This window comes from Lissotriton helveticus, chromosome 6 (genome assembly GCF_964261635.1).
Source record: "Lissotriton helveticus chromosome 6, aLisHel1.1, whole genome shotgun sequence".
In the NCBI taxonomy this organism is placed as follows: Eukaryota; Metazoa; Chordata; class Amphibia; order Caudata; family Salamandridae; genus Lissotriton; species Lissotriton helveticus.
The window spans coordinates 933,433,356-933,455,342 of NC_136067.1; the positions used below are offsets into that span (position 1 = coordinate 933,433,356).

General features: G+C 41.4%; 1 protein-coding gene across 1 annotated transcript in view; it reads right to left on the reverse strand.

Moving 5' to 3' along the window:
• SPMIP3 (sperm microtubule inner protein 3) overlaps positions 1-17,479 on the reverse strand; it is a 59,874-nt gene extending 42,395 nt beyond the window's left edge. Inside the window, exon 1 of the mRNA XM_078646902.1 lies at positions 17,412-17,479. Coding sequence (XP_078503028.1) covers positions 17,412-17,473 — 62 coding nt within the window. The 5' untranslated portion in view covers positions 17,474-17,479. The remainder of the gene's footprint in view (positions 1-17,411) is intronic.
• Positions 17,480-21,987: the final 4,508 nt, after the last annotated feature.

The following is a 21,987-nucleotide window of genomic DNA, read 5'->3' on the forward strand; positions in this document are numbered from 1 at the left end:
CTCACTTCGGTGAACTTCTTACCCATACTCTCTTGTAGTAGTGTAATCAGAGTTATGTTTGGCCAAGCTACCAAAAGGATAACCACATATACTACGTTTACAAGGAGCAGAACTGTAGGTGCTGTTAGACCTCAGTTATAGCACAGAGAACCTTTATTCTATCTTCCACCTCTATCAGGTCAGTAACTACCCCACAGTTTTATATAGAAGTACAAAATAAGTACTACTTGAATTGCAATAGGGCTGAACCCCAGAAGTTGAATCATTGACATAATACAGGGATAAAGTGAGATCATTTATATTATCTAAGTCAGCCTTTGCACATAGACCTTGGAAATGTCAGCTCCTTTAGTAGCCAGAAAGTTTATTCATACCCAATAACATGGCTTTTTCTGTTGAGATGTTTTCCATCGAAATTATTTTTTTCTCATTTTCCTTCTAAGAAATGAAACTAGTTTTCCTGCGCATAGCCACTTGATTTAATTTACTTCTCTGGGTCATTACCTGGCTATATGCAACACTCTAGCAATTAGAAGAGTTTGGAACCTGCAAGAACTTGTGTCTTTGTAAAGTACATTTTTTAACAAATGTAGGCAAAGCCATGAGGTTTGGGCTGTATTTTCAGCTATAAGCAAGACCTTTTAGATGCACTGAATTTGTATGTTCAAGAGCAGGGCAGCTATTAGGTGGACTGAATCTGATCAGCGACCGAGCTGCTGAATGTGGTTTGTAGGGTCACCTAAGGGTCTTCCTCTGATGGACACAATTAAAGAAATTGCCCTTTGGCTTCCTTAGTAGTTCATTTGTTTTGTTGTGAAATGAGCCAACATTTTTTGCAGTCTAAAAAATAACAGCTAGGGTTGCTTTTTTACGAAATAGATGTATGAGATAAAGAATAAATGAATGTGACTAAAGTGTTATGACTGTACTTTTAAGGTGTACAATAGACCCTCAGGTATTGCAACAGGTGTTACGACAAAGTATCAAATTAAAATTATTGCGATACATAAATAGTTGGTAAAGAATATCATGATGACAAAAATATCTTGGACAGGAATATCGAAGGTAAGAATATTGTTTTTAATATTCTTGTAAAAATATTGTTGAAAGTTATATTGTTTTTATGGGCTAATTTAAAAGTGGTGTTTGTAGTGTTTTCTTTTAGTTGTATGTTAACCTTTGTGTTAGTATGCTTTGTACATTTTTTTAGTAATTTAAAAAGTTAGCATGTTATTTAATATATTCAAAAATATTTACATTGGGTAATTTTTAATCTGTTTATTAATATTAACATTTTAGTTTTCATGTAAATTATCTTAAATTTTTTATAAGAAATGTGCAATTGTGTGTAATAAAGTTAATAATTTTGGAGAATTTTTAAAAATAATTGTCATTTTTGGAATAAGAATGTAATATTGAAAATTGTATATGCTTTTTATGTTTAAAAAATTTAATGTTGATATGATTATTTACTAATTTAAAAATGTATATTTCAAATGTATATGTATTTTTTACAAATATAATCACAAGGAATATGTTTCTGTTTTTTGTTGAAGAATAAATAAGAACTAAATGTATTATTAATTATTGTACATAAAATAGGTAAATATTAACATATAAACATATTATGGTGATTTAATGTAAATATTTTTTATATTTTCACTTTTTAGGTTTTACATGTAATTAGTTTGTATTTAAACAAATTTATGTTTACAAACTTACTAATAACGATGAGTTTTAGGATTAGTTAGTAATTTGTCTTCAAATATAATTTATTTTTTGTTATTCTATGTAGAGGAAACATAATTGAAATTATTAGTACGTAATTGTATTCATAATATAAATATTTATGTGTGTAATCAAAAATAATTACATGTTATATATGTACAATAATTAATACATGTATTTTCAAAATAGAATTAAGAAATAATGTCTGTAACTTTGTAATATGCTTGCTTACTGTTAATGTGTGATGATATGTTGTACTTATAAAACTTTTAAATTGTTTATTAATAATATTGACTATTTTGTAGCCCTTTTAGTGTTCAACACCTTCCTTAAAATGGTTTAGGTTAGAGTGGGAATAGTATATATAACCCCTTTAGTGTCCAACACCTTCACTAAAATGGTTTTAATTGAAGTGGGAATATTAAATGTAACCCCTTGCGCATCGAAAATCTTCCCAGAAATAGTTTAGAGTGCAGTGGGAATATTAAATATAAACACTTTATTGTTCAATGCCATCCCAAAATTATTGAGATTGGAGTGATAATATTAAATGTAACGTGGGAGGACTGGGTGAAAAAAGAAGCGAGGAGGCTAAATGTGCTTCTTAGTGGTGGAATCTTTTATTATCTTTATGACATTAAATGTATAACAATGCTTCTCTTCCATTAATTGGTTGCCCTTGTGTGGTTTTCTGTGGCTTCTTCTTTGCTTTCTTCTTTTTCAGCACATCCACTTCTGCCAGAAGCTCAAAAAGAAAAAAATGGCAGTATGAGTACTGTTGCGGGGATTCTTCACATAAACAGAACAATGCGCAGGAAAATAGGACCTCGGTGCATAGGGGTTGTACCTTACCATACCTTAGAGCCTATATGGTGTACATCATAGGAAGAGCATAACTCTTCTCCAAGGAAAGGTCTCTCTCCAAGTGCATGTGAACAACATGCAATCCCCGTTATATCAAAGCACGAGTCCCCAGCAGTGCAGCTGTGTTTAGCATGTTTTGACTAGGTGCTAGGGACTGACCAGAACAGCATAACAAGGGTATGCTTATCGACCTTGCACATTGTGTTCAGAATAAACTCCAGGAATAAGCAGAGAGCAGACAGTTCTCATGTGAAAGGCACAAACAAAGTCTTTCAAAATAAATTCATATAGTAACGTACGCAAAAGCAGCATCATGGCAGCAGAGCTCATGCTAACTTAGCAATGTCGAGAATGACCCTAACAGCCATATAAGAGTACTTTCTTCGGTACTTAAAAGTTAGAAGCTGCCACCACACCCCATAGTTGGTGATTTTGTGGTCAGAACGACTCACTCTCGTGAAGAGGTGTTCACACAATCTTGTCTGCCCTGGATCGCTGGCTAGGTTCACCTTTAACTACCTAGAGGAGGGTGGACACTGACACCTGTTGGCTACTTTCCTCTCCCACCCTTCCCTCTTATTAGGGATCTCAAAGAAGTAAAGGGATACACAACATAGGATATGTTTAGCTTCCCTAGAGCAGGGACTTTTTTGAACTCGAGAGTCCTTTAATAAAAAAAAAATAACTGTAACAGAGAGAGCAAGGGGAAGATTTAAATCAGGATATCGGCTAAGGAACAAAGGCAAAGTAAAAGAAAAAACAACACAATACCAACACCCAGCTGTGCGAACCTGCCTATGTACCGGTACCACCCTGACTGCCTTAAAGCTGTCCCACCCTTTCCCATGTTCATGTACCCATGTCTGCTGTAACTCTCCTGAGTTGCAGCTGCTCGTCAGCTCCCTCCGTGGGGGTCCACCACTCTTTACTCCACAAGTCTGGAGCCTCGTCAAAGTCAGCGTTGTCCTGCACCTGTTTTGAGAGATCTGCTGGCATTCCACCCACAGGTCCTTAGTTTCTCCCTGAACGATCTTCTTCTTCCCAATGGTTCTGTCTCCTTCCTGCTGTGACTCCCTTTTCTCAGTCCTTTCAGCCCTGGGATTGGTCAGCCAGGCTTGGGTCTCCTACCCTCTGCTGGAGACAATGGTAGTCCCTTTTAAGCATCTATGTACTTTATTTATCCAAGTCCCTTCTTTATTTTCACAGATCAGGCGAGGGAGACTAGAAGAAAATGAGGAAGGCATCGGAGGAACATAGGGTAAGTAGTGTGGATCAGGTGGGGTGGGAGGCGTCTCCTCACAATAACTCCTGTAGTGTCCAACACTTTTTTCAAAATGGTTTAAATTGTAGTGGAAATAGTAAATGTAACCCTTTACAGGCCAACACCTTTCTGAAAATGGTTTAGGGCCTTGTTATGACTTTGGCGGTGTGGGACCTGGGTCACTATGCTGCCACCTCAGTCCCACACCACCAAAGCCAAAACAGACCGCCTGCCAGATTATGGCTTTTTAAGTCACTGGCGGGCAGTTCTTTGGCTTTTCCACGGTGGTGTCTTTAACCACTTCGATGCTCATGAAGGAATGGTTCCGTCATAAGCATTGGTGCCCCTGTGCTCATGACGGAACCATTCTGTCATGAGGCCAGGGGCACGAAATACCTCTCCTGCAGACAGCAGAGAGATTTATTTTTCACCCCTTTGTCCTTGGGAGCTGGGGAAGAGCTTCCCCAGCTCCCGAGGCCTCCTCCCTGGTTTCTGTGCCATGAAGATCAGCGCGCACGTCGCGCTGTCGTCATTGCACAGAAACCGAAACTGAAATGAGCCTTTAGGCTCATTACAGTTTCACTTTCTATGTTCTCAGGGGGCTATCCGGGGCCCCCTGACACGTAGAAAGATGGGAGAGGTATCATTGGAAAGGGGAGAATCTCCCAGTGGATCCCTGCTTGGGGCCTAGCAGGGATCCACCCACTAGACACCAAGCAGGGAGGAGATGCCCCTTGGGCAAGGGCCTTCACTCCCCCCATAATGAAATGGGATAAATTCAGTCTTTCTGCTCCCCCTGGGAGGCAGATGGGACAGTAGCCCCCAATCTGCCCCCAGGAGGGCAGAAAGCCCACTAAACGCCAGGGATTATCTTTGGTGCATTTTTTTCGGGTGGGGGCTTCCTGAAATGGGCAAGCCAATGCCCCCACCCCCTGCCACCATTACAGCCTTTTTATCCCCCGGGGGCAGGCTAAACGCCAGGGATTTTTTGTGTGCACTTTTTTTAGGGTGGGGGCTGCCCGAAACAGGCACGCCTTTGACCCCACCCCCGCCACCATTACAGCCTTTCTGCCCCTGGGGGCAGTAGCCCCCAATTTGCCCCTCCGGGGAGGCAGAAAGCCCACTTGGCGCCAGGCATTTGTTTCGCTCAATTTCCACCCCCGCCACCATTTCAGCCTATTCTGCCCCCATGGGGAGGCAAAAAGCCCACAAGACGCCAGGGATATTTTGGGCCAAATCTGAATTAGGGTGGGGCTGCCCAAAGTGGGCATGACAATGCACCCACCCCTCCCCCGCAAAAACTATAGCCTTTCTGCCCTCCCCTGGGAAGCAGATATGGCAGCAGCCCCCAATCTGCCCCCCGGGGGGGGGGGGGAAGCCCACTAGATGCCAGGGATTTTTTTGGGCAAATTTTTATTAGGGTGGGGGCATTGGCATGCCCGTTTTTGGCAACCCCCACCCTAATTTACATTTACTCAAAAACATCCCTGGCATCTAGTAAGCTTTCTGCCCCCCCTGCCCCTTGGGGGCAGATGGGGGCATTAGCCCACTAGTAGCCAGGGATTTTTTGGGGAAAATTTGAATTAGGGTGGGGGCTGCCCAAAACAGGCATGCCCATAGCCCCAATCCTGCAAAAATTACTGCCTTCCTGCCCCCCCGGGGCAGATGGGGCAGTAGCCCTCAATCTGCCCCCCCAGGGGGGGCAAAAAGGCCACTAGACGCCAGGGAATTTTTTTGGCAAATTTGTATTAGAGTGGAGGCTGCCAAAACGGGCATGCCAATGCCCCACCCTAAAAGAAATATGTGGAAAATTTGTTTTTTTTCAGCTAAATTTGAGGTTTCCATGGCATTTTGGGTAGGAAAACGTTGGGGATCCACGCAAGCCATACCTCATTGGACTCCCCCAGATGTCTAGTTTTCAGAAATATTTGGGTTTGGTACTTTTCCAAGATGGCTGCTGAGCCCGAAGCCAAAATCTCAGCTGCCCTCCCCCCCAAAAACCAAGTAGTTTTGCAATAGGTTTTGAAGTCTCCACAGTACGATTTGGGCCATTTCCTGTTGCAGCCACTTTGCCTACCCACACAAGTGAGGTATCATTTATATCGGGAGACCTGGGGGAACGAGGGTGGGAGGAAATTTGTAGATCCACATAGATTTCAGAACTTTCGCACACAGAAATTTGAGGAAAAGGTAAACTTTTCGGCAAAATTTGAAGTTTGCTGGGGATTCTGGGTAGAAGAATGATGGGGGACCCACGCAAGCCATACCTCGCTGGACTCCCCGGATGTCTAGCTACCAGAAATGTGTGGGTTAGGCAGGTTTCCTTAGATGGTTGCCGAGCCTCGGGCCAAAAACTCATGGGACCCCCATGCAAAACCAGGTTGGTTTGTGATAGGTAATTTTGATGTCGCCTCAATAGGTTTTTAGCCCTTGCCTGTCTCGGGTCCTTGACCCACCCTCGCAAGTGAGGTACCATTTTCATCAAGAGACCTGGGGAAACGCTGGGTGGGAGGAAATTTGTGGATCCACGCAGATTCCAGAACTTTCCCACACAAAAATTTGAGAAAAAAGTGCATTTTTCTGCCAAATTTGAGGTTTGCAGGGGATTCTGGGTAGGAGAATGATGGGAGACTGACACAAGCTATAACTCGCTGTGTCTAGTTTCCATAAATGTGTCGGTTAGGTAGGTTTCCCTAGATGGCCACCACGCCTGGGCCAAAAACTTAAGGGACCCCCCTTGCAAAAGCAGGTTGGTTTGTGATAGGTAATTTTAATGTCACCTCAATAGGTTGTGGATCCTTGCCTGTCGCGGGTCCTTGGCCCACCCACGCAAGTGAAGTACCATTTTTATCGGGAGACCTGGGGGAACGCTGGGTGGGAGGAAATTTGTGGATCCATGCAGATTCCAGAACTTTCCACCACAGAAATGTGAGGAAAATGTGTTTTTTTACCATGTTTTAGGTTTGCAAGGGATTCTGGGCAACAGTACTTGGTGGGAGCCAGTCACCCCATCCTGGATTTACCTGGATGTCTAGTTTTCAAAAATGTATAGGTTTGCTAGGTTTCCCTAGGTGCCGGCAGAGCTATGGTTCAAAAACTACAGCTAGGCACTTTGCCAAAAAAGGGTCATTTTTCACTGCGAAATTGAGGTGTGTCCACCTTGCGTTTTGCGCTGTTTCCTGTCGCGAGAACTAGGCCGACCCACACAAGTAAGGTACCATTTTTCTCTGAAGACTTTGGGAAACGTGGGGTGGGTGGAAATTTATGGATCCACGCACATTCCAGAACTTTCCATCACAGAAATGTGGGAAAAATGTGTTTCTTTTGACAATTTTATAGGTTTGCTAGGGATTCTGGGTAACAGAACCTGGTGGGAGGCAGTCAAGTCACCCTATCCTTGATTCCCCTGGGTGTCTAGTTTAAAAAAATGTATAGGTTTGCTAGGTTTCCCTAGATGCCGGCAGAGCTATGGTTAAAAAACTACAGCTAGGCACTTTGCCAAAAAAGGGTCATTTTTCAGTGCGAAATTGAGGTTTGTCCATGTTGCATTTTGTGCCGTTTTCCTGTCACAGGCACTAGGCCTACCAACACAAGTGAGGTACCATTTTTCTCGGAAGACTTTGGGGAATGCGAGGTGGGTGGAAATTTGTGGATCTATGCAGATTCCAGAACTTTCCACCACAGAAATTTGGGAAAATTGTGTTTTTGTGGACAATTATTTAGGTTTGCAAGGGATTCTGGGTAACAGAACCTGGTGGGAGGCAGTCAAGACACCCCATCCTGAATTTCCATGGGTGTCTAGTTTTAAAAAATGTATAGGTTTGCTAGGTTTCCCTAGGTGCCGGCACAGGTGCTGGCACAGCTAGGGTTAAAAAACTACAGCTCGGCACTTTGACAAAAAAGGGTCATTTTTCTCTGTGAAATTGGGGTGTGTCCACGTTGCATTTTGCACCGTTTACTTTCGTGGGCACTATGCCTACCCACCCAAGTGAGTTACCATTTTTATTGGGAGACTTAGGGTAATTCATATTTGTAAAGCAACTATTATTACCTATTGACTTTTGATGCATTTCTGCCTTCCAAACGAAAAATAAGTCATTTTGAAAAATGACCGATAATTCTCATGCTAGTATGAGTATTCCCAATTTCGGAAATGTGCAAATATCTACTGTTTCTAACCTCTATATTTTGTTCCCATTTCAGAAATACATAGGTGTCTTTCATACTGATTTTCCCATGTATACATTTTCCCACAATAATTTCTATATACCCAGTACATAATAAAAAGCCATTGCAAATTGCTGCTCAGTTTTTGACTCTAGGTTCGTCGAGTTCTTGGTGAACCTACAAGTCCTATATATCCCCACAACCAGTAAGGTCCAGAAAATGTAACGGTGCATTGCTTTCAAAGAGTTGTCATAATTAGAAGAAGTTACAGGTGAAAACGATGACACAAAATGCTGTTTTTCTCAACTATTTTTCAGTTTTTCCTATATGTAACTGTTAGTTTCTATTAGGAAACCTTGATGGATCTACACAAATAACCCCCTGCTGAATTCAGAAATTTGTCTACTTTTTCTCTACTTGTGTATTTCCAGGATTCATTATTGCTTCATACCCATTTCTACCATTAGGTTGAAAGCACAAAAAAAAGCAAAAATAGGCTATGTCCCAGAAAAATGCCCAAACTTTGTAAAAAAATGTTGGGTTTCTGACAAAAGTCTGTAATTCTCTAAAGGCTGGGAAATGGTGGTTTCAGCCCCACAAACCCTTTTTTGATACCATTTGCAGGGAAAAACCTAGACGCTTTCATTTACAGCCCTTTTTTCCAATTTTTCCCCTGAAAAATAAAATTTAGCTGTATTTTGGCTAATTTCTGGGACCACTCCAGGGTAATCCACAGACCCTGGGTACCTTTAGAATCCCCATGATGTTGGAAGAAAAGGACGCAAATTTGGTGTGGATACCTTATGTGGTCAAGATGTTACAGGGGCCTAAACACGCACTACCCTAAATAGCCCAAAAAAGGTGTAGCACAGGGGGGGGGGGGGTGTTTAAAGACATAGCAGTGAAGGGGTTAAACTAGGCACTGCAATGGGAACGTCAAAGCATGTTCCTGCAGGGACCGAAATCACAATGTTGTGCATTTCGTTCCATGCAGGAACATGAGGGTGCAATCAGACCCCCTTGCATGCCCCCCTGGCGCAGAGGCATTTGTTTTACTCACCACCACACTTTCATAGCGGTCGCACTGCCCTGAAACTGTGGCGATGAGGAAACTTGAAATATGCTTGGCGGGGCCGCAGTACTTGTACACATAAGAACACAGTTTCATTGTTTTATTTAAATACTATTTTAGTAAATTTTTTATATTATTTAAAACATGTTCATCGTTTTTTAACGAAGTTGTAGATTTCAATTTTTTTAATATTTTTAAGTGTGGTGCATTTATTTTTTATACTTATATACACTCATTTCACATACATCTTTGTTAACAATTTTTAATAATTTTTCTAATCTATCCTAAATTATACTACATAGTATTATTTATTTTATGTTACATAAGTATATAATTTTTTCATATAACTTTTATTGACATGTTTTTACATTTTCTAAATGTTTGTACATTTTTTAAAAACATTTTAAACATATTTTCTATTTAAATCCACATTGTTTTCTATGGTTAGATAGTGTATTTTGTAGTCTATTTGTGCAATTTTTCATTATTTTTTCTGGAAGTGAGTTGTGGAAAGGTGCTGCTGGTCGTCAGATCAGGTAAGACCTTTTTAAAGGTTTTCTATAGGTTTTTGGAGGTAAGAGGGATTTAGGGACAACTAGTAAATGGTAGTTATAGTGTTTCTAGTTTTTGAAACGTTTATTTGTAGTTGTTATTATTTTGTTTGCTAATGTTCTGTGTTGGGCCTAGTTAGAGTTTGGTAGCACTGTATCATTATTTTATATTCTGCTATGTTATGTCATGTGTTCTGTAAAGCTTTATTGTAATGTTCATGTTACGTTTGAAGACAGAGTTTTTTTGGGTGGGTGTTGTACGTTTTTTTTAAATGATTTTACGAATCCAAAGTTATCATATGGATGTGTGAATGTTGCTTTTTTTAATTAAAGGAAATCATTGTGGTTTCTAGTAAATTAATATTTTTAATTTTGATTTCCTTAGATTTTTCAGGTTTCCAGGAGCATTTTCTTTTTTAATACTCTTTTTCAGTTTTTTTTAAGGTACCTCAGGACTTTAGATTGCTTTGTTGAATTTAAAATGGACCAGTTATATTTTTGCAACTTTTTATGGGATATTTTGGAGTTATTTTCCCCATTTTTGGTGGATTATATTTTTGATCACATGGATACGAATGAAGATCTTCAGTTACAGAACAGGACACTTTCTTTATATAGGTTTCGGTGAGAAGTGTTATGTTGTATTATGTATGTGCATTTGATGTGATCCGAAGTTATATTACATTTTATTTATTGTATTTAATTGATTCAATTTGATTGTATTTGTAATTTTGAGATTTTTGGTTGGTGACGTTTTAGTTTTTGAACTAGTTAAGGTACATCTTAGTTTTATACGTCAGTCTTATTTGCTATTTTAGTTGTATATTTTTTGACTGGTGTATAAAAATGTTTTGTTTGATATTTAATGAAAAAATCTTAGTTATATTGGATTGAATTTTGGCTTAGGTTCATTGGTTACTTTATAGATAGTTGTTTGTTTTTAGTAGGATTTTAGCTATTGATTCTAAGTAGTGTACTCCCTTGTTGTTCATAAATAATTTAACTTTACATTGTAGCATGTTGTACATTCTATTAATTTGTTTGCAAATTTTAGGTTTAACTTGCATTACTGATTGCTCCATTCATAGTTGTTGGTAGATTTGGGAAGGTTGTCTTCCGAGTTGGGTTCTGCCTAATGTAGTTTGGAAGGCATTTCGCCATCCTTCTACTGCGTTGTTTGTTTTGACTTGTTGAGCCAAGAGTAGTGCGGTCGGTCAACCCAAGTGTCTTCAAACTAGTCAACTACTGGAATTAGTTTGTGTTTGTTTTGCTGGTAGAATGGACTTTCTGTAGGTAACTTGTAGTGGTTAGCTACCTCAGTTACGAGGAAATAAGCTAGTACAATCATTTCTTAAAACTTTCAAATGCAAATTGGCTGTGTTACATATTTTACACTTATGGCCTGATTACGATGTCGGTCGGAAAGCCTCTGACTGACAGTCGGATTCTCCTAGACCGTGTCGGAACCCATCCGCAAACTTGGTCGGAAACATTTCCCACTGACCATTACGATGCTCGCGGTTGCATGAGGAACCGTTTGGTCGTTCCGAATTGGTTCTGACCAGCATTCGGAGAATCCGAGTCGGTCGGAGCCAATTCATACAGCTCAATGGACAGCGTTTCTGACCGACTGATTACGATGTCGGATTCCGACAGCCTTTCCGTCTCGGTCTGTCCGACATGAAAAGGCTGTCATAAACTGACTTGGGGGCCCCTAGCAGGCTCCCCTTCATCCTGAGTCTTCCAGTTTGGCATCAAGGGGGTACCCAAGAGACCCCCCTGTAATACCATGCACAGTGTGGCAGGCACCATGGGGTGCCCACGACAGGGTGCAAGGTTTTCTGCAGACATCTATTTTCCCCACAGGAGGCTGTGTTGTCGGTTGGAACACAGGCACCCATTGAAGTCAATGGGAATCCTTCTGAAGGGTGGTTTATTTTATATTCTTCTATAGCGCCTGAATAGACCCCCGAAGGGGTATCTCCGCGCTTTGCCAGTAAGAATATCCTCAGATAGATGTGGGTAGTACATATAAACAGAGAGGGATCAAATGCTGGGGAATAGGTACGTTTTTAAGACCTTACGGAAGGTCAGATGGTTAGTGAGTATTCTCATCTCAGAAGGTAGGGAGTTCCAGAGCTTTGGTCCAAGATGGGCCAGAGCTCGCCCTCCTTGTCTGGACCTCTTTATTCTGGTTGAAGGCATCATAATCGGTAAAGAGGAACCACTGACTGGAAGTCGGTCAGAACCAAATCCGACAAGGAGTCGGGCGGTTTAGTTTCCGACCGACATTGTAATTAGGCCCTTTAGTGCAGATTGTTGGCAGTGTCTCCAAATGCTTTGGGTAAGATGGTAGTAACAGCCTTATAATGGCTGTGTGTGGCTGGTGTTTAAGGATAGTTTGGATCATGGCTTGTTCAAAATGAACTATCATTTTATGTGGGGAGTAGGTGTTTGTTTTTATTTTAATGTGGTTTAGTAGTTCATAGTAAATGCTACTTTGTTTATTAGGTGGCAGAGCATATATGAAAGGTAAATTTGTGTTTTGATACTCACACGTTTTGGTGTATATTGCAATGAATGGTTTAGGGCACGTTTTGAATGTCCCATCTATCATCCATGTTTGACAAAGGCTCACTTTTAAAAAGTTATCTGCTGTAGCAAATATTATAATGTGGTTTCCATTGTTAAGGTTAACTTATAAGAGAAAGGTTTCTTCATTATATGTGGTGGTTAAGTGTTCAGGAATTTGGATATCTTGGTATCTTCTAGGGACAGGAGTGGTATCACTGGTGGCTTTTTTGGTTTGTGCTATTAAGGGTCTGATTACATTGCAGCTCGTAAAGGCTTTGACTTTCGGTTGGAGATTTTACAGCGCATCCTAATGGGCTGGTCAGATTCCTTTCCGGTCATCTCATTTTCATAGAGGCAGTCGAAATGGAACCCTAGCAGTCATTCTGGCTAGCTTCCAACGGGCTCAGAGAGCCCTTCCGCCAGTCGGAATGCAGCCTGTAATCTCAAGGGTGTCGCTTTCCGCCCTTGAGATTACAATGCACGGTTTTTGACATGGTTTCCATGCTGGTCTGTCTGACATGGAAACCATGTTGGAAAGTGTGTTAGGGGGCCCCCAGCAGGGCTCCTTTGGTGCACAGCCTCTGGTTGGAGGCCGAAGGAGCACTAGTTGATCCCTGCACCCTGCAACTTGAGGTGCCTGCCACTGGGTGCAGGGATGAACTGCACTTTTCATTTCACTATGGAAGCATGCATTACGGCCAGTTACGGCTGTAATGTATGCTCCCATAGTGAAATATAGGAATGCGACCGAACAGTATTCGATTGCATCATAATGGGGCGGTCTGGACCGATGACCGGGTATCGGTTGGCCCCATGAATGAGTCGGTTTCGGATGGAAGTGATTCCGCCCGACATCGTAATGAGTCCCTAAGTGTTTTAAGGTGGGTATAGCTGGTAGCTGTCCTGTGATTTTTTCAGGGACTTTAGAGAGTATGGGCCAGATGTAGGTAATCCCAATTTACCTATTCTTAAATACAGAATTTTACCGATTCGGTATTTAAGAATAGGTAAATGGGATATAGATACATTTTCTGTAAAAATTGCAGAATCGGTAAGATTCGGTAATTAAGAATCGGTATTTACCGATTCGATAATTCCTATTCATTCCTATGGGCCTGGAGGCCCATAGGAATGAATGGGAAGCCATTCAATATTACCAATTTGGTAAATACCGAATCGGTAATAGGGGGAACTCATGCAAGGGTGGCAGGGTGTCACATTGACACCCTGTTGCACTCCTGAATAGTGCATAGGTGCACATGTGGCACACATACATGCCCTAAGGGCATGTATATCTGCCACATGACACAGTAAAAAAAAGCACAAAATTGCTTTTTTTTAAGGTTTTCAAAATTTACCACCAACCTTTATTTGGTGGTAAATACCGAATCCTTAACTGTGCAATGCACTCATTTGAGTGCTCCCTACATTCCAGATTCGGTAATTTACAGATTCAGTATTTTAAGCAATCGGTATATTACCGATTCCTTAAATTACCGATTCGGTAAATTACCGAATCTGAAATGTAGCCACCTACATCGCAAAAGCCCAATACCGGTCGGCAAGGGCCGAAATTCGGTAATTTCGGCCGTTACCGACCGGTATTGGGCCACCTACATCTGGCCCTATATCTTTTAATATTTTAGTTGTGGGCTCTTGGAAACTAGTGCTTGCCTCCCTTCAATATTGTAGTACATACCTTACTTCGATTTTGGTGACATTTGTGGAGTGGCTGCATTCTTTTTTATTAATGATAGCATCATGCATTAGAGTAATATTTAGTACATTTCCAATTAAAAGTTTCCTTGCTTGTACTTTGTTGGTAGTAGGTGTAGCCGAAGTGAGAGAGTAATTGGCTCCCTTATTGTGATGTGATGTATCTTGCTCTTTCATATAAAGTTGTGAAACAGGTTTTCTATTTTATATTTACATATGTTTTCTTAATGGTAATTGCAGTATTTTTTCTGGTTTCCTCTTTGGGATGTTGTAATGTGATTGGATGGCTTCTTATCTGTTGGGGGGAAAAGTTGCTTTAGTTTTATTTTAAATGTATGTTTGTTGGTAGCTATTTGGGGCTGATGGAGTTTAATTTTATTTTTAAAGTTTTAGGGTGAGTTGGTATTTAGAAATATTTTTCATATACTTTCTTTTTGTGTGCCTTTTTAAAAGTGTGTGATTGCTGTAGTTTTTTAGTAGATTAATAGTTTGTCATTGGTGTAATAATGTATCTGTAGTGTCTACAGTCTAAGAGATAAAAGAAGTAGAGTGTTTTGTTAATTATTTATTTTATGTTTTTAATTAATTAATTTATACGTTAGTTTGCATAAATGTTTTGTTTACTTTAGAAGGTAGGTATGTATTCTTCTACTTCTGTTTTCAGATTGTCTCAGGCAAATCTGGCAGAGTATCATCGTCTTGCAACTTTTGTCGTTTTTGGTGTGGTAAGTAAGCACATTTTGTGTCCCTTTTATATTGTTAGATTAATTTATAATGTAATTGTATCCATTAATTTGCTTTATGGTTTGTTTTTATTGGTTAGTGTCAATTTAGTTGGAGTTTTTGGTCAGTTTTTGCCTTTTATGGTGAACGCTGATGAAAGTTTATTTTATAATGTTGAATATATTTTCTTTTTTTGTGTTATTTTGGATGTATTTGTGTTTATATTTGCAAGTATTTTTATTTAATGTTTATATGTTAGCATTTGTAAATATATATTTTTAATAATATTTTGATGTATTGAAGTGTATCATATTTTAGGGGATGTTTTAAGTTTATTTTAGAGATATGAAATTGTCATAACATTGTGAGATTATTTATATCTATCTTTTTTGTTAAAACATAAAATGCATGTTACATTAATGTTTTGTAGGGAAATGTCCTTATATTATGTATTTAGGGCCTTATTACGAGTTTCGTGGTCCGTGGACCAGAGTACCCGCTGCCCGACCGCCATGAGACCAGCGTTCCAACTACCGTATTAGGAGATGGGAGTATTGCATTTTCAAAGTCTGTGGCTGAACCGGCAACACTGCCAGCACACCGCTGACCTTCAGGGTCGAGGTTTGGGGGAAAATAGTTGCCATAGAGCAGTACAGAGGAGTTACACCGCCGTCTGTATTCCGAGTTGGCTTTCTGAAGAGCTGACTTCAGTGGTCCGACCGCCAGCTTCAGGTCAGCAGAAAAGAAGGTTTTGGGGTGCATACTCACCCCTTTCCTGTTATTTCCAGCAGCAGTCGACGTGGATCCCTTTCTCCAGGGCACCCCTTTACAGCAGCATCTTCACCCCGAGGAATATGAACCTGTCTGCGGTGATGTGCAGCTAAGTCCTTTTTGTACCACATATGGGTCAGACTCCGGCAATGGGTAGGTGGTATTTTTCCACTTGTATCATGTATATGTGTGCAATCAACACATATGCCGTCGAAATACTCACACTTGCATCGATACATATGGAAAAGTACTCGCAAGACCTCCATAGCCACACTGCAGACACCATGGACAACTCGTAATGCGGCAGTCGGAAGACCGCCTGCACTGTGCTCTTGAAAAGGACGTGACTACAGTCTTTGGGCAGTCAGACCGCAAAACTCGTAATAAAGCCCTTAATGTAGTTGATATTGGGTATTGCTGTAGTTTTGACAATTTATATGTTTTACTTTAAAGTAACAATATTTTTGATATTTTGGTTACCGATATTTGTCTTTCTATCAGTTAAGTATAGGAAGGTGATATTTTTGCAACCAATATTTATTTTTCGATATTGTGAATTGATATAGTTGCTATTGATATTATGTCATTAATCTATTCTAATGGAAGAACTTTCTATTATGAGAAAGTGTTCACCAAACAGACAACTGCAACAGCAAGAAAATACATCTTTGGGCTGATCCAGGATGCAATTGAAAACTTCTCAAGCCAGTGGCAGAAGGGGCTACCCAAGCAAGCCAATGGTTTGAAAAATATTTTGCCCCAAAACCCATTCTCAGTGTACTGAACACAAGAGGATGGCTTTGCCAGACCTAAAAAGTAAATTAGCTTCCAATCTCAGAGCTTCATTGGTAAAATAATAAATACCAGTGCCTAAAGATTTTCTAGAAGCCCGGGATAGGTGTTGCTCAATGTTGGGGTTAATGAATACCATAGTTACATAGTCTTGATTCAGCCTCAGACCTCCTTCATCCACCACTATATGCTTCTTGCTCCTTTTTCTCGTTCCTGCAGATCCTTTTTTCTTCCCTGCTTTCTATATCTGTCATTGTTTTCCATCTATCTCTTACTTCTTCTTTCCCCTTTATGTGTTTTTCTCTCTTTTGTTCTCGGTCAAAGTTTTATGAGAACAAATAAGGGCCAGTCCTAAAATATGACTGCCAGTGGGCCTCAGCTGCAACTACCGGCTCAAAGTAAGCACTGTCAAATCTACATTAGACTGAAAGGCACTACAAAGCACTCAGAAGCTTTCTGTGAGCTGTTTTACAGTTATACAACAACAATAGGTATATAAAAAAAACACAAATACGGTCAGCATGAACCTTTCCATGGGTACTGAACTCCACAAACATTGCTTTTTCAGCAACAGTCTTTTGCACTTGTTTCCCAATGTCTTTCTCTGAATCATGCCTCCACGTATTATCTGGTGTGAGCGGACACAAAGCACTTGGCTACTGGATGGGTCATTTTGTAAGGGGTTGTACAGCCTTTGGTAGGGCTCTGGTTACAAAAGCACCCAACTTGGAAGTAATTTGAGTTCATTGTCACATGGTGAATTGTTTAATATGTCATGTGTGAAATGGATTGGTGGTCTTGTCCAGCTCTATGTGATTTGATATCTACTTGGGATATAAAACACAGGTGAAGAGGGAACAATTGACATCCGTGTTGGTGCATGCACGGACACGCCACGAGGGCGTCACTTTTCACACCGTTTTGCAGGGCTTAGGATTTGCTGCCATGTGTCCTGGTTGGATTTGGAGCCCATCCTCTTACGATGGGGCAATAAGCCCTTAAACAGAAGGTGTGTGTGAATTACACCATTTCCCAGCATTTATATTGTACTTTGTGTCAAATATATCACTGTTGTATCACTAGTTTATTAATGTACAAGCCTGACAAACACTTAGCAGCATTTTGCCTCATACTTGCTCTCATACTGACTCTTTCACGTTGCCTCAATTGCTCCAACACATAAACCTCTTACCCAAAATTTGGAGTCCAGTCTTTAAATTCCCTTAGTTTTATTGCTGTAGCCGGTCCTGCCATTGCTGCTCCTGAAAGGAACACATGGATCACTATTTTAAATAAGAGTAAACTAATTGCACATTAGAGAGTGGGTAAGGATTATGCATTACACTTTATTTTAAAATACAACGTTTAATATTATAGTCTGTACCCTGGACAAAGGCTTTGGATTTAAACTATTTCACATTTTGTTATCTTTGCAGGTATTTGCATTGTGCTGCATTTGAGTATTGTATTTATATAGAATTTCCTATAACAGTTGTATAACTTCGTAATGCTGTGAAATAAAAGCTGTTACGATCATCCTAGTCATTGAAACTTCAGAATGATTAAAGACTGAATTGATCACATCTAACCTCACACCTTGAGGTCACATATAGGTCTCTGCAGTACGTTCATTAAACCACTGAACTATTTTGCCTTATTTAAAAACTGCACCCACACATGAGTTAAATATGAAAACATCACAGTGCATTGTGGTGCGGTCATCTTCAAAACTTCTCAAGATGTCTGTAGTATCTCAGAGGGTCCCCCAATGATCACGGGACACTCGGTATCTTCGATCAGGTATCTTTTATTACTTATCGTGTTACAGCCTCACGAGTGTGCTTCCTTCCCCTGCCCCGCTCCCAGCCTTCTGCCCTTTGTCCCCCTGACCGGATGTGGTGTCCGGTGTCTTCCCAGAGTCCGCGACCCGTGGGTCCTAGTGCCCAGCTGTCTGGTCACGACATCTCCCTCTTTGTTGCAAACAATTGTTTTCAATGACGTAATCTGAGGTCACTGCTAGTGAGTGCTGATAGAGAGAGATGGAGATAGAGAGAAAGAGAGAGAGAGAGAGAGAGAGAGAGAGAGAAAGAGAGAGAGAGAGAGCTGGTCACATTACATCTCTTTACATCTCTTCAATCAGTCTCTGTGGTCTCTTGCATGTTCTCCTTGGTCTTCTGTCATCTTCGTTCTCTGGGTCATTGTCTTCTTCCTTCACTGCCATAGTGGTTGTTGCCAATGGTTCTTCTTCTTCGCTCTTCAGTCCTCTGAAATGCAAACTGTTCCTTGTGATGTGATATCGACCCGCCGCCGCGGTTATCATCGGTCCTTTTACTTCCGTCACGGTCAGCGGGTCTTTCGAGAATGTGCTATCTGATTTCCTCCGTTGCCGCACTACCACTGTGTCACCTTCCTTTATTTTTGGTTTGGCAGCATGCCTCCTTTGATCCGCATAGACCTTCATTTTTGCCTTCGCTTTTCCATCTTTGATTGCTATGTCACCTCTGTCAGCATCTGTCAGCGCTTCCATTTGTGGTAGCCTGGTCTTGCTCGAGCGTCCTAGAACCAATTCGGCCGGGTATCGGCCTGTGGAACTGTGAGGGCTGTTCCGGTAGTCCCTCAGTATCTGGCATAGTGCCTGTCCTATTGATATTTGTGTCAATTTTGCTCTTTGAACGGCCTTCTTGATGGTCCCCATGAATCGTTCTGCCATTCCATTTCCTGGTGGCCACAGAGGTGTTATCTTCCGGTGTCTGATTCCAAGGTATTCCATAAATTTTCGGAATTCCTCTCCTGAAAATGGTGGGCCATTGTCAGTCTTCAATGTTTGCGGAGAGCCCCAGGCGGCGAACACGTCATCCATTACTGGTAGCGTTGCATTTGCTGATGTTGAGGCTACCTGTCTCACTATTGGGAACCGGGAGAATTCATCAATGATTACTAGTAGGTAGTTTCCTGTCTCCAGTGGTCCATAGAAATCTGCCGCCAATTCGGTCCACACCGCCTTTGGTAGTTCTGACATTTGAAGAGGCTCCGGTTTTGGTGGTGGTCCCATCACCTGGCAGATGTGGCAGTGCGTGACGATCGCTTCAACCATGCTGTCTAGCCCCGAGAACCACACTTTTTCTCTCAGCATTTTCTTGGTTGCCACTATTCCTCTATGTGATTTGTGCGCTAGTTCAAATGTTTGCTTTCTCAGTGTGCGGGGCATCACTATCCTTGTGCCTCTCATCATGATGCCATTTTCGGTCCCTGACAGTTCTTCATTTATTTTCTTGAATGCTGACAGTTCATCCTTTGCCACCCCTTCCTCCATAATACTGTTGTTGTTTATGTGCCTCCACCTTTGTTGTCTGGTCACCTTCTTGATGGCTTGCATGGTGTGGTCTCGTTTTGTCTCTTGCTCCAGCTCTGACATTGTTATTGATGCTGGCGTGTTGTGCTTCAAGATGAAGTTTAGGTACTCCTCTGCCATTGTCGTTGCTTCTGCTTTTTGTGGCAATGGATGTCTGGACATATAGTTAGCTGGGTTGTGTTCTTTGCCAGGCTTGTGTATTATTTTGAAGTTATAGTCCATTAGCCGAAATCCCCACCTCTCTATTCTTGGTGGTATCTTAGCATTTGGGTTTCCGTAGATTGTTACTAGAGCTTGGTGATCCGTTACTATCGTGAAAGGTTTCCCTTATATGAACATGTGATAATGTTTGCATGCCCACACAACTGCCAGACTTTCTTTCTCCGGTTGAGAGTAAGCTCTCTCTATGTCTGACAGGCTCTTGCTCCCGTAGGCCACTACGCATCTTGGCGAGTCCTTTCCTGGTCTGTGTTGCGCCAATATTGCCCCAATCCTACTGGGCTTGCATCTACTGTTAGCTCTGTACACAACAGTGGGTCAAAATATGCTAGATGATCCACAGCAGTTACTGTTTCTCTTATTTCTTCAAAGGCTTTGCTGCACTCTTTTGTCCATGCAAAAACCTGTCCCTGTTTCGTCAGTTCCCGCAGTGGTGCACTTACTGTCGCAAAGTCTTTGATGTATCTTGCACAGTAACTGGCAAGACCAAGGAATGACCGGACTTCGGCTACATCGCTTGGTGGCTTTGCTTTTTCCAATGTGTCTACCTTGCTGCGATCTGGCCTCATTCCTTTTTTTGAAAAGATATGTCCAAAAAACACATGCTCATCTCGCCCTAGTTCACACTTGTCTTCATTTAGTGTGAGGCCAGCCTGTTCTAGTTGGGCGCATACTTCCCGCAACGCCTTGTCGTGTTCTTCATCTGTCTTGCCAAAAACTAGGATGTCATTGCTGTAGTTGAGACTGTTTTTTACTGGCCTTATTACTTGTCTGATCATTTCCTGAAATATTTCTGCTGCTGACGATATCCCAAAGCTCAGACATTTGTATAGGAACAGACCGAGGTGTGTCGAGAATGTTGTTATGTATCTCGATTGCGGATCCAGCTCTAGCTGGTGGTATCCCTTGCATAAATCCAACTTCGAGATTCGTCTTGTTCCTGTCAGGCAGCTAATCATGTCATCGAAGTGCGGTCCAGGGTGTCTTTCTCCTTCGATTGCCATGTTTGGTATCCTCATGTCAACACAGATCCTAATTTTTTATGTGTTTTTCTTTGGTACGGCCACTATTGGCGACACCCAAGGCGTTGGCCCTTCTGCCGGCTCAATGATGTCCTGTTTCAGTAGTGCTTCTATTTCTTCCTCTACCTGAGGTTGCAGGTGTATTGGTACCCGCCGGTGGTGCTGAGTTACTGGTTTCTTTGTTTAGTCGATATGTAGAGTAATTTGTCGCCCTTTTAGCTTCCCTAGTCCTTTCAGTAGCTGTGGATATTCTTTCAGGATGCTTCCTTTTTCTGACATGTTATATGTCATCTCCATCAGGCCCATTACTTGTGCTGTGACATTACTCAGTAGGCATGGTGCTGGAATGTCCCCTCTCAGCACGTGAATCTCTTCTCTTAGCGTTTGGTTCTTGTATGTTATGTTTTCCGTGAATTTCCCTAGGTTCATTACTGGTTTTCTGAAACCCCAAGTGAATACTTCATCTCTTGATGGTTGTAGCGCCGGTTTTATTTCCATCTTCTCGTATTCTGACGCACACATGATGTTACATGTGGCGCCGCTGTCAAGTACGAACCGTGCCTTGTGAGGTCCGACATCTATTGTCACAGATTCTGTCTTTTTTATTGGTTTCTTATCCACCATACGAATGCTTTCCTCCGTTGGGCCTTCATCTGTGGACATGAGGTATAGTCGTTCCACTTTCTCTTCTTCTTCCTCGTCTTCTGACTCTACTGATGAACTTCTGTTTGCTGTTTCTATGTGCCTGACATGCCTGCTTGTTGCCATCCGCGGCCTTCCCGGTCTTCCTCTTTCATTTCTGAATTGTATTCCTTGGCACACACTGGCGAAGTGGTTGCTCCTGTTACACTTTCTGCAAGTTTAACCAAACGCCGGGCACGCGCCTTTATGTGGAAATTCTAAACCGCATCGGTAACACTGTGACTCTTGTTGTTTCTTTGTTGCATGTTCGTTTTGTCCTTTCTTCCAGTTGCTGGCGCGACTGTTATCTGTCATGCGGTGCGCCTGTTCAATTCGCCTTTCCATTTGCTTTATTTGTAGTTTTGCTCTTGCTTCTGCTCTTGCTAGAGACAGGATGTTTTCTAGCGATGTTGGTTCCTTCAGTATTCGTGTGCGGAACTCGGTGTCACGACACCCTTCGATGATCCTCAGGCGAATTGCTTGTTCGTTATCAT